A 13,496-nucleotide genomic window follows, 5' to 3' on the forward strand; every position below is an offset into this window, starting at 1 on the left:
TATTTTTGGTCATTTGTTTATTTGAAAAGTTCATTGACAGGAAGATCTACGTATATAATAGATACATGGAGAGTTATTCGCTGTTGCAAATGACCAGCTGATTATTGCTATGTAAACACGGAAAGAAAGTGAACGTTTCGTGACGATGACCGTTCTAGAGATCTTCGTTGCTTGAGTGTCCGTCATTAAGTATAGATTATTAATCAAAGTTAAGACTCGTGCCGGGTGGTTTATTTCAATCCTCGTACTTTCATCAAAGTTCTAAGTTGAGTAAACGTTACAACTATAAGAAATAATTAATTGTCCACAATATCGAAGAAAATTCGATATTATCGTAAAGTTGTTAGACGAAATTTCACGAAAGTTGGAAATATCAAAAAGAACTTTCCTTAAAGAGATTGTTCTATTGGGAATATTACGATGTGTACATTTTTGAAAGCAAGCTATAAAAAAGTGAAATCCACAATGTTCTATTGCGGCCTGTCGGTTTTGCGTCTAATTCGTTGGACCAACGGGCCAAAGTTGTGTATTTCCTAGCACTCGAAGATTTCAAAGTTGAAGTATCGACATTCTAGAAGGAGAATTACTAAACGAGGATTATGCTGGACGGTTCGAAGTGACCAAGTGCTTTCGAGAAAACCGGTAGGATTCTCTTCGTAAGTGGAAAGTTAATCGCACTTATATACGTCGACGTCTGCTAAACCAGACAAAGCGAGCCTATAAATCTTCCGTAGAAACGTCAAAAGAGGACGAGTTTGTAGAAAATCAAAAATAAAATAGATAGAATAAAAGAAAAGAGATTACCATCAAAAACATAGATGCACAGAAATGAAGATGGTCGATGAAAATGTGTAATCTCTCTCTCATATATTATAGAAAAGGAAACCAGTGAAAGGAAGAGCATGATCTTCCCATAACCTCGGATCGGAAGAAAGTCAAAGATGCAACCGGTTCAATCACGTCTGAACGTATTAATGGATGTTAAACGTTTTCCTACAGGAAGTTACTTCTCTTACAACTAGGAAGAATATCTTCCATCATTCCGTTATAGGTCGAAGAACAAACTATTTTGGAACTTTACTTTAGATAATAAAGAAAAAGAAAAAGCAAATTAGTTTTCACGCCTTGCTTCATGAATATTTTGTAGAGACTAACGGTAATCTGGAGGCAACTCGTACGTGGTCGTATCTAATCTTCGTAGTTAATTGCGCAAGTTGAAGGCAATTCGATCGTTGTGCAAGGAACCCGTTTCAAATCCTTCCTGCTTCGGAGCTACGTTTTATTATAAAAGATCTTGAACTTAACCGTAGTCTATTCGAGCATAAGCGTCTATGTATCCTCGCGATAGTGAAAGCGCGATCTTTCAAATAGTTGTTTTTCTTATGGGATGGGATCGAATTTTTTCGATAGACGTACACGTTAACTTCCTGTCTTTTTGTACTTCTTCCTTTTTTGCATACCTAACTATTTGATATCTTGTTGCATTCAGATATAAAATATATTTGGAGACAAGAAGACTAAGGTAGGTCGTCTCCTTCGCCTTGTCATTTTTCTAGGAGGTGGGCAACGAGGACGTCTCCTCGTTGGATCCCCTCCAAAAGAGAACTCAGGATGTTGTAGCTTGGGTTGAAAGAGTTGGGAGTCCCGTATAACAGAACGCTCTTCCTCTATTTGATGCCCCTCCTCCGTCTACTCGTCCACTTCTCTATGTATGTCTCTATGCCTAGGGCATCTAGGAGTCTAACCGGAGAAACGCATTTACTATAAAAGCTTCGCATGTTCGGAGGAATTCGTCAGAAGAGTGACGAACCGTAACAAAAACAAAACAGCACCCAATACTCGGTGCTCCTTTTTGTTTGATCGTCGGGAACGAAAGGACTCCAGGAAATCGAGGATGCGGCTCGCACTGGTCAGTCTTCTTCTCTCTCGAATTTTTACGATCTTACATTAGGCGTGATTAACAAGTGCGCGAGGACAGTGCAATCCTCGAGGAACGATCCGAAAGTGTGATTTTGGTGTTTATTCTGTCCAACGATTAAGTGATTCATTTCTTTCAATTTCAACGCCTTGCCTCGATCTATTTGACGTTATCGGCTATGCTCGTAGTACATTTTTATAGTCTTCTGATCGTAAGTCTCCATCGATGGAAATATTATCATTCATTTTATAGAGATTCGAACGTTCTAAGGGAAAATTGTATCGTTCTGCTAGCTTGATGCTTTCGCATGATCCTTTGCGTGCGAGAAAGTGTATCAACTTGTCACGATAGGATGGGGAGGATTGAATAGGACATTGAATTCTATGTAACTACTTGTCGAGTGTCAAAAATATAATATATTAACTAATATTAAAAACTTCTTCTCTTCTTTTACGATCTACAGAAAAGAAATACGAGAAAAAGGTCAAGATAGAAACGGTACTGTCGTCGTATACACGTCAAATAAAATGCATAACGCGTTTCTCTAATTATTTCAGCAGTCTAACGTCTGGCATCTAGCATAGTAAATGTATGTGTTGTATTTTAGGATCTCATGAATAACATTTATTTGATGATTGGTTTATTACATAGATCTTTACGAGTATCGTTGGTATTCTACTAGCTGGCAAATATGTAGAGTCCTCTCATCACTTTCCAGTGGACGAAATGGAAAGTTGTATAAGAGAAAAATACAATGAGGGACAAATACAGAAGAATATATACATCTAATTAAAGAGCTCGGTCTTCCATCTTAATACTGATAGGCGATACTCGTTTGCTTCGTAACGAATCTTGTAATAAAAGTATCTTCCGAAGAAACAAGAAAGAACCGGATGTAAGACGAAATCGCTCGAGGGTAAAAATCAAATGAGAAAGAAAATCGGAATGATGGCATACCTGTACTTTCGCTTGGTCCAACTTAATGGATGGACAAAGTTTCACGATCTTTCAGCTGTGAAAAAGAAAAAACAAAAAAAGAAATAAAAGATGAGAGTATCGAGGGTTCTCTCGTCCCAATTTCCAGAGACTTTCATTTTTGAATGACGCGCCCATAAAATCGCACAAGGTATAGAAATCCGCGTGAAACACCGAGATGCTTAACATCGGATTCTCTCGGTGAAAAGTCGTATAGCGTTAATTAAAAGAGACGCGGTGTAATCAGCCGAGCAATTATCGTTTCCCTTCCAATCTGCATTTTTAATTGAACGATCAGCGTTTACCGCTGTCTTTCTATTCTCCTAATATCAGCACAGCGAACTATTATCGTGCGAAAAGCGTGTAATTATTGTACGGCTACACGTCGATTATGTTCATGCGCGTAACTTCTGTCGAACTGCCGGGTAATTGGGCGTAAAACAAAGGCTTTTTATCCTTGACGAGTCAATATCTATACGTGTATTTTAATTCTGCGTATTTTCAGGTATTGCTGGGATCCCTTTTCGTCGTCTCTACCATTGGAGACCCGATCAGAGCGAAGAAAGAGTAAGTTTCCTTACAAATATATAATTGAACGATCAAAAATCAAATCGTATTGCCTAATCGTAAATATTTTCAGGGCACCGCCTAGTCCACAGTATGGTCCACCTGCCACTTCTTACGGAGTACCGAGCGGAGGTCCTTCCGATTCGTATGGAGCACCACCACCACCACCCTCGTCGTCTTACGGTGCTCCATCGTCTTCTTATGGCGCTCCATCGTCTTCTTACGGTGCTCCTTCGTCGTCCTATGGGGCGCCTTCTGGAAATGGCGGTGGTCACGGATCCTTCGGTGGAGATTCTTACAATGGAGGAGGAGGAGGAGGAGGCGGTCATGGATCCTTTGGCGGAGGATCTTTCGATAGCGGTTACGGAGGAGATCATGGTTCGTTAGGTGACGACCACGGATCGTCATACAACGGGGGCGGCGATGGTGGTGACGGCGGCTATGGGGGTGGCGATTCTCACCATGGTGGCGGCGGCGGCGGAGGCTATGGGGGTGGCGATTTTCACCACGGAGGCGGCGGCGGTGGTGGCGGCGGCGGCTATGGGGTTGGCGATTTTCACCACGGAGGCGGCGGCGGCGGCGGCTTCGGGGGTGGCGATTTTCACCACGGTGGCGGCGACGGGGGCTTCGGGGGTGGCGATTTTCACCACGGCGGCGGTGGCTATGGGGGTGGCGGCGGCGGAGGCTTCGGAGGTGGCGACAGCGGATATGGGGGTGGCGATTCTCACCATGGTGGCGGCGGCGGAGGCTTCGGGGGTGGCGATTTTCACCACGGAGGCGGCGGTGGCGGCGGCGGCGGCTATGGGGGTGGCGATTCTCATCACGGAGGCGGTGGAAATGGAGGTTTTGATTCGTTTGGGGGAGGACATCACGGAGGAGGAGGCGGAGGATCCGCTCTTGGTCCTGTTTATGGTCCTCCGGCCCCTTCCTACGGCCCTCCGTCACCGTCTTATGGTCCTCCTGCTCATGATCAGCCGAAAGGAGTATGGAAAAAGAAGCTCACTTGGAAGGCCGAGTGGAAGCAGATTTGGAAAACGGAATCTAAACTGACGTGGAAACAAGAATGGAAAAAGGTTCAGGTACCAATTTGGAAAGAAGTGCAAGTACCAGAATGGAAGGAAATTCAAGTACCAGCTTGGAAAAAGGTACAAAAGCCTGTTTGGAAGGAAATCCAAGTGCCTATTTGGAAGGAGATCCAGGTACCAGCTTGGAAAAAGGTTTGGAAGCCTATTTGGAAAGAGATTCAAGTACCAATTTGGAAGGAGGTTCAAGTGCCAGACTGGAAGAAAATTTGGGTACCAGAATGGGTAAAGATTGGTATTCCTGGTGAACAATACGTTGGTAAGGATCAACACGGTTGGCAGTATACCAGTCATGATCTCTGGAAAAAGAAGCTCATTTGGAAGCCGGTCTGGAAGAAAATTTGGAGGACGGAGAAAAAGCAAGTTTGGGTTACGGACAAGAAGCTTGAATGGAAAGCCGAATGGAAGCAAATTTGGAAGACCGAAAAGAAACAAGTTTGGATAACGGATAAGAAACTTGTATGGAAGGAAGAGTCCGTACAAGTTTGGATACCTAAAAAACAACAGATTTGGGTCACGCAAAAGAAACAGGTGTGGAAGGACGAATGGAAAAGCAAATGGGTACCGGTTTGGAAGGACGTACAGGTACCAGCCTGGAAGAAGGTTTGGAAGCCCGTTTGGGAGAAAGTTTGGGTACAAATAGAATCCCATCACGACGAAGGCCACCATGGCTATAAATAAACTACTGGCTCTAAGTAAACTACTTGGTAGAGAGTTTTCTTCAAATTCGTAGAACGTGTTTGAAGTATAAATCGATAACTTTAGGCTCGACGATAATCCTTTGGGATTGCCCTATCGAGTGGAATAGAAAGTATTGTGTTTCAGCCATCGCGTCGAAATAAGGAGGACAAAGAGTATTTTTGGCTCGTATTATTGCGATTTCATTATTTTGTAGGTGCCGAAGAGATCACAAGTCCCTGTCCCTTGTAAATAAGAAGATTAGAAGATTGCACGCGCATCGATACATTTTGTACGTTTTGCATCTACTTTAATATAATAAATATTCTTTTCTAACACGTGTTCAATTGATTGATATCCCCAATCGATCGATTTCAAATCGACAATTGATCGAATATCAAGATTTTCATTATTCGATCTATAGACGATGAAGAAAGAGAAATGAAATGAATCGATTGAAGTTTGTAGCGTAATCGGTAGTCGCTTTTGCGTTTAGTCGATGAAAGTACAGTTTTCTAGATGACGGAGAAGGATTACCACGAAGAAGATGCTTTCTAAGGATATCGTGGGATGGGGAAAAGAAGCATACATGTAGATGTTAAGGCTGCCAGGGTCGCGAGACGAACTCACGACCTTTACTTTCTCCATGATCGTGTTTGAACGAGTGTGGGATGATTAAGAAAGAAAAAATCTACCAGGAGAGAACGGGGAAGTCGTTGTGAGAACGGAAGTAGCACGACCGGTTCATCTTCTTAATCTTCTTTCGTGTTGCGATAAACCAACGAACGCAAACGAATATGTTTGCGTAAACGCACCGAAGAAAGTGAACGGCGCTTTCGATTCGACAAAAAATGTGATTGATCGCATTGTCATGATGTCCTAATGAATAAATTAAACGAACGGTAGATAAGCAAATATAATACCTAATATAACTTGATGTACGACAACGTTCCTCTTATCTTTTCCTAATTGTTATTAATTACGGAAAACGAGAAAGACCGTCAAGACCATATGAGCCCGAAATCGGCTCATTTCGGATTCCTTTTTACTAAAACTTATTCTTTTTCCCCTCTCTTTTTATTTACAAATTGTGTCGTTAATAATGAACTTCGTTAAAAGTTTATCTACTTGAATTTATTGTATTCGTCTCTTCACAGTGGACGATGATGAGATTTTATTTCTCTGGTAGAAAGTAACTCGAAGGTACATAAATTATACAATAGAAAATACAAGTTGATTTATGGATGTCTATATTACTTACTACTTGGAGGTATTTCAATATGATTTACTAGAGGGAATATGATTTAAATCAATTTGCGATGCCGAAAATAACGACACGTCTTATATCTGCGTGCAAAGTGAATCGACGTTTCGAGCTATTGCGCGCGTACCTGTGTGGATAATAAATAGAGAAAAATAAGCATAGCGTGAACGATCTACCGTCAAAATATCTATAAATATTTAACGAATATTTCGAAGATCGTATTTCGGTATCGAGTAGCGGCGTTCCTTCGAATATCGCAAAAGTATGACACTTGGGATCGCGCGTAGAGCAAATTTAAAAGCTGTTTCCCCCACTGCGTTTACTATTATTGCTCCAACTCTTACCACCACCACATATACTTTCTCAAGATCTTTCTTTATATGACTTTCTATAGTTAAGAGTAGTGGTCGTACATTTGTCAACGTTTTCCTTCTCTTCTTATCAAATTCAATTAAGCTATCTCTATAGAGTTTGATATATGTGAATAATTATTCGATAATTAAGATAATTAACATTTTAACGTATTTTTAGTCGATTAGTCTAATCAATTACGTAGTTGATTATTAAAAAACACAATCGTCTACTCAAACTTTTGTTTTCTGCTATCGAAAGTCGTTAATAGTTTACGTGCGGTATACCATAGCCCGCGAAGACTTATACGAATGCCCGTATTACTCAATAGAAAGCGAAACGTGCATGGATTTATGGCCGGAACTTTGATGCTACGACCGTTTGTCACGGTGATCCATTGCTAAGCTTTTGGAAATCGCTGAGGTAACAAGTATCAATATTAAATACATTTGAAGAGCGCCATTTTCGATGTTGGCCAATTGTCGTAGGTTATGCAGTACGCGAATAGTCAAGGATTGTCCTCATAAAGTAAGTCGAGACTGGCAAGGCCACTTTCACGTAAATATATACAGGCCAAAGAGACGACGAGCATGTGCGCACGTTTCTTTCCTTTCCTCGGTTCTTTGTCCCTCTGATCTCTTCCATCCGGTTTTTTTTTATACAGAGGTTCTCAATTTCAAAACTCGGCAAAATATCCAAATTCATATCTTTAATAATTACAAATTGATGTATCATTTTTGGGGAACGAAGTAGGATCTTGTAAAAGTTATGCGCATTAGTCGTCAACATTGATTAGACATATCTATGCGAAGATTTCACTTGGTAGGTCGCATCAACGATCGTAGATCTTAATAAATTTCACTTTCGAGATGTGATACTAGCAAAGAACGTATCGGTGCATCTTTATACCGGTTTCTACTTACAATAAATACCAGTATCTATAGTATATGTAAGAGCGACTCTCGCTCGTTACATATAGCGGAAGCGCGTGTACCATTGGTATCTCAAAAAGGTCGAAAACCTGCTCGTCAACGTTTGTTTTTTTCATATCGCCGTGTCGTGTCTCTGCGTATTCCTTTTGGAATACGGCTTTGCGATTCAATCAGAATATACGTGTATATGTATTTATATACCTTTCTCATCTGCAACTTTCCCGTGGACAGGAGCAAAGGAGCGAAGGTTGAGGTAGAAGAGCAACGAACCGTCTACGTGGGAAATTTCTTTATATATGTATGAAACAAACGAGAAAACGTAAATAAAAAGAATGACACAGAAAAATGTACTATTTTTGCAACCTCTACACACATATATATTGCAGTATATGCTACTAGTTGCATACCATATCTTTTAAGTTATGGCAATGCTTATACTCGGTAACAATTCTTCTCGTAAATAGTAAATTCTACGTTAATAACTTCCACTATCCTTGAGAATTCGTTCAGCTTCATAAAGTTGTTATAATGAGGAAAGTTAATGACAGATAATTTAGATATTAGCACGTCCAATGCTAATTTCGAATGAGTCAGAGAAAATAAGAAAACGTTTGTACGTTTTACCTCCTTCCATTTCGAACAAAATTTGGATGTAAAATAGTTTTTTTTACGATATAAATGATTAGAATGCACGTAATGCGAATAAGGAGTCACGAACGGTGTTGATACGCAATGATAAAACACCCATGGTTCAATAGCGGCGGACTCTTACATCAATTGGCCGCTTGGCTCTTGTTACTTTCACTGAACAACTCTTCTTTCTACGCCGAAACGACCGGATGTTCGACTTTACACGAGTCCGAATACACCCGTAGCCATAATCTCTATTTACCGTCGCGCTCGAGCGTTTTGCCGAGGCCAAATGCCAGAACGGAATCTGTCTAACTGCACACGAGAAATGATATAACGGTGCGCTAACGATCCTTCAAATTACACATCTAGATAAATAATTATGAAGTATTACTAAGATAAAATCTAGTTCGGCATGTAGAAATTGTAATCGATAACGTAACGCGATGTTACTGTTCGCGCCTAATCGTTTGCACCTAATCGTTTGCACCACGGGAAGAATTCTCGATCGGGACGTGTCTCGAATGGATATTTAACAACGAATACAAGCTATCCCATCGATTAGCCAACACGCTATTCTTCGTGTTTATGGTAGTGAACCAGATTATAGTAGTCTTTCGACTATGTTACGAACTCGCTTTACTTTCGAAAGAAATGAATTACGGATATTTCCCTTTTCCCTTCGACACGACCCAAATATCAAAGAAGACAAGTTTCGAGAGCGTGTATTATATTACAGATATTTCAAAAGGGACCGAAAAAGAGAGATTTCGAAAGTGAATCGTAGGTCCTAGGCTGAATCGTACGTCAAACAGACCCCTCAATTTGGAATTTCTAAAATAAATATACATATCTATCTCTATTTATCGTCGCACCTTCGACATTTTTCAAATATTAGATAGATCGCTCGTGGAGAGGGTGGCGGGGCATCGTCGTTCTAAAAATAAAATAAAATAGAAAATCAATAATCCTATTTTTGCGCAATGAAATAATGGAAAGCGAGATCCGTTCGCCTACGCATTACCTGGATGGGTTGGCGTATTTCTTCTAGTAAAAAAGTCGCGGTCGATTGTAAACGCAAATCTATTTGAATAATTCCTATTTCGAAGTTTCCGGAAGTTTCGATATGGGTCATGGTGAAACGTTTCTCGGTATGCCGATTGCTCTCGCGTATCTAGCTTTGGAAATCTGGAGCGACCACGTAATCGTGGCAATTGATGAAACCGGTATAGCCATCGATTGATACGTTGTTCCGTTTTTGGACGAGACAATTGCATTTTTGTTTCTTCCTTACTTTCCATTTTTCTAACAATGATTGCTTCGCGAGCACGCACGCACGCACGCACGCACATCCGAAGTCATTTATGTTTTGTCAGTAAGCAATAAACTTGACCTATAGGAAAGGGAAAGTAAAAAGGACAGCAGCCGTTTTTGGAATAGCATTTTGAAACAATACCTTATGGATAAATACAAAATTATAACTCCAAATTTATCGAGATAAATATCGAATATCGCACATTTTCCTAGAAGTCAGTAAATTTCGGAGAAGAATCTGGAGCAAGAGGTAGTATAGCCTTGGCGTATAACCTTGCTCCGTGAACTTCGTCATGGTCGAAAGTACAATGGGTACTTGTCCGTGATCAAAGAAGCGAAGAAGTCGGTATACATGGCCCGTTAAGATTGGATCGTTCGCTCGATCACTTTCTCCGACCGATGGCCTGCTTGTCTGATGAGGGCAAGCGGAGAGGAAGGAAGGAAGGAAAGAAGAAAGAAGGAAAAAAAGAAGGAATACAGAAAAAACAAATGGGTAGATAAAAAAAAATTGAAAGCAGGTGGACGAAGAGAAAAGAAAAAAGCAAAAGGAGGGAGAGTTCGACTACCGCGACGATCAACACCAACACAAACATGGGCAGAGTCAGGTATACTCGCTGTGTCCAGGACAGTGAGTATCTTTTTCTCCACCCAGGCAAGTCCACCTCTACCTCCAGCTTACTTAACCAGCAGCCCCACCGCGTTTCCAATAGCCACAACTTTCCGCTTTGGCTCCTTCCTTCTGTCCCCAGGGGAGGATACGCGCCTATATAACTACGGCGTTCCACTGATTGAACGAAGTAAACCACGTTTTCCAGCGCCTAGGGAAGAAGAGAACGTAGCCCGAGTCCAACGGGCGGCACTCCAACGAATATGAGGATTCGCCCGGGATGCGCGGTCAGTTGGAACTAATTCTTTCTTCTTTATTCTGTATTTTATATTCTCTAACTTCTTCCTTTGCATCCTCTCTTTCTGTGATTTTTATCTTTCTCTGTCCGATGGACTTGAAAAGGAATATCTGAGTAAGTAGTAGTGCCTAATCAGAAGCCTCCACCACTTCGTCTAGTTTCGATATATTGTCATTAGATTTAAAATAATAACACGTAAATGATATGTTTGTACCTGAAATTCGGCGAGTCCAGTAGAGAATGATCGAAATTCCTTCGAGTCATTTTAGTGGAATCAATTTTCCTCCAAGTGTGCTAAAGAGCGAAAGCGATTTTACGCAAAGAATTATGCTCGATCGATCGGTTGTCGTTGATTATCGTGCGCCAGTGAATTTCGAAAGTTCTTTAGCGTTCTTTAGTGTTCGATACTCCTTTACAGCTGAAGAAGCCAAAGCTGTGACATAGAACCAAAAAGAATTTATGTTATGTGCGGCGATTCTAATTCAGATAAAACTGAAAGCAATATAAATTAGGTATTTACTTATTCTCCAATCTGAAAGTTTCCCTGTAAATTATAATGGAACGACGAATACCATTGAAGTGGATAGACCGATGTCTCACGGTGAAATTCTATAATTTTCTTGTAATTGCAACGTTTTCAGACTGCACTAGTAGTACTACTGCAGATCGCTCTTGTGGCGGGCAAGGCTTTGGAGCAAATACAGCAAATACAACTACAAGTGCAACAGCAACAGCAGCAGCAGCAGCAGCAACAGCAACCGCAGCAAGTTCCGTACGTGTATTTCTATACTTTCTCGTGTATCTAGAACAAGAACGAATAAATGAACACACAATTATTGTTATCATTATTGGTAGTATTATTAATAGCGATAAATGTTGATACATGCACACACACGCGCAGGTACGGTACAGCGGCTGAAAAACGATTGGCCGATTGGAACGGAGATGCCGGAGGAGACTACGGTGGTGGTTTAGGTGTTGGAGATTACGGTGGAGGTTTCGGAGGTGGTGGCGATAACCTTGGCGGAGCCATCGAAGAACACCACGTGCAAGAGCATCACGATGATCATCACGATGATCATCACGATCATGGTTATTGGAAAAAGAAATTGACTTGGAAAGTAGGCTGGAAAAAAATATGGAAACCGGCTCAAAAACAAATTTGGAAACCTGCGTGGAAAAAGATTTGGAAGCCTGTCTGGGAGCCGACTAAGAAAGCCGTTTGGAAGGAAATTCAAGTACCGGCGTGGAAAAAAATTTGGAAGCCTGTCTGGAAAGAGATACAGGTGCCAGTGTGGAAAGAAATTCAGGTACCTGCGTGGAAAAAAATCTGGAAACCTATATGGGTGCCTATCAAAGTTCCAGCTTGGAAAGAAATTCAAGTACCCGAGTGGAAGAAAATTTGGAAACCCGTGTGGAAGGAAATACAAGTGCCAGCTTGGAAAGAAATTCAAGTACCGGCTTGGAAGAAACTTTGGATACCGGAATGGGTAAAAATTGGTATACCGGGTGAACATTATCACGGTAAGGATCATCACGGCTGGGAATATACCAGTCACGATTTGTGGAAGAAAAAACTGATCTGGAAGCCGGTATGGAAAAAATATTGGAAACCGGCAAAGAAACAAATATGGATACCGGATAAGAAACTCGAGTGGAAGGAAGCGTGGAAGCAGATCTGGCGACCTGCTAAGAAACAAATTTGGGTCGAAGACAAGAAGTTGGCGTGGAAAGAAGAATGGAAACAGATATGGAAGCCAGACAAAAAGTTGATTTGGGTGCCGGACAAGAAGTTGGAGTGGAAGGAAGCTTGGAAGCAGATTTGGAAAACGGAGAAAAAGCTCGAATGGATTCCAGACAAAAAATTAGCTTGGAAGGAAGCGTGGAAGCAGATTTGGGTGCCGGCTTGGAAAGAGATTTGGGTGCCCGCGTGGAAAAAGATTTGGAAACCGGTATGGATATCGGAGTGGTTCCCCAGCGAGGATCACCACCACCCTCATCATCATCAGGGATGGTCCGATCGAAAGGACGATCGGGAACAGAGCTCGCAAGTGATTCCGCTTAATCCCCAATTCGCAGGAAATCAAAATAAAGGGAATCAGCAACAGCTAGTCGAAACAAACCAAGTTAGATGGAGCCCCTCTATCCAAGGGGGTAGGAGGTCCTCATTGGCGGAAAGCTTGCTACCACCGCCGGTTCCAACGTCCAATCAAAACGGCGCGTCTTCCAATTTTACCTTTCGCACTCGTTAATTCGCGTCGAAGGGACTGATGCGAAAGCGTCGTGACTCGATACCTGTACAAACATTTCGCTGTAAGAGTATTGTAACATAAGTCCTTGTATATATTACCTTAGTAAGTTTAACCTAAGTCGAGGATATCCCGTTGAGGTACTAAGTCTTCCTCTTGTTATACGCTTCAGGGAATCTCATCGCTCTTATCGTTCTTTTTCCTTTTGTACCAGTTTTCGTTTTTCTTTATTCTTTTTGTTAATTAATGATGTTACAAATAAAGTTTATTAAACATTTTGTTAAGATTCTACCTTTGATTCTTTTTACCGATGCACTCGGTGTCTATATGATGCAACGCCCCCACGGACATGCACTCGTGCCTTTGTCATTCGAGTGAAAGTATCGCAGAAGCGCATACGATGTCCGTACTCTCGGTGAAAGTGTTCTGCGCCCACGCTCCTCTTCTCTCCGACGATTGTATAAATGAAATGCTGACATAGAACCATCCGTTTCTAAAGTTTAATCGTTGGTCAAGTAGACGAGCCTATGACCGGGAGAGAGAGAGAGAGAGACACACACACACACACACAAAAGACCGAGTCCTGTCGATCGCGATATACCGATCGAAAAGCAAAAAGAGAAAACAGCTA

The 13,496-nt window shown here is 41.5% G+C and overlaps 2 protein-coding genes and 1 long non-coding RNA gene across 3 annotated transcripts in view; 2 read left to right on the forward strand and 1 right to left on the reverse strand.

The window, feature by feature from the left end:
- LOC122515523 (GDP-mannose 4,6 dehydratase) overlaps positions 1-3,460 on the forward strand; it is a 10,765-nt gene extending 7,305 nt beyond the window's left edge. The window contains exon 7 of the mRNA XM_043632914.1: positions 3,399-3,460. The gene's annotated coding sequence lies outside the window, so the exon portion shown is untranslated. The remainder of the gene's footprint in view (positions 1-3,398) is intronic.
- Positions 3,461-9,918: 6,458 nt separating this feature from the next.
- LOC122515520 lies at positions 9,919-13,174 on the forward strand. The gene is made up of 3 exons (XM_043632910.1): positions 9,919-10,605; positions 11,258-11,388; positions 11,518-13,174. Exons 1-3 carry the CDS (start codon positions 10,582-10,584, stop codon positions 12,866-12,868), a joined length of 1,506 nt encoding a protein of 501 aa, XP_043488845.1. The 5' UTR covers positions 9,919-10,581; the 3' UTR covers positions 12,869-13,174.
- Positions 10,642-11,330, reverse strand: LOC122515534. The gene is made up of 2 exons (XR_006303294.1): positions 10,831-11,330; positions 10,642-10,711 (listed from the first exon to the last, which is right to left on the reverse strand). It is a non-coding gene; the product is annotated as an uncharacterized LOC122515534 (long non-coding RNA).
- Positions 13,175-13,496: the final 322 nt, after the last annotated feature.

This window comes from Polistes fuscatus, unplaced genomic scaffold (assembly GCF_010416935.1).
Source record: "Polistes fuscatus isolate 324 unplaced genomic scaffold, CU_Pfus_HIC Scaffold18, whole genome shotgun sequence".
Lineage (NCBI taxonomy): Eukaryota > Metazoa > Arthropoda > Insecta > Hymenoptera > Vespidae > Polistes > Polistes fuscatus.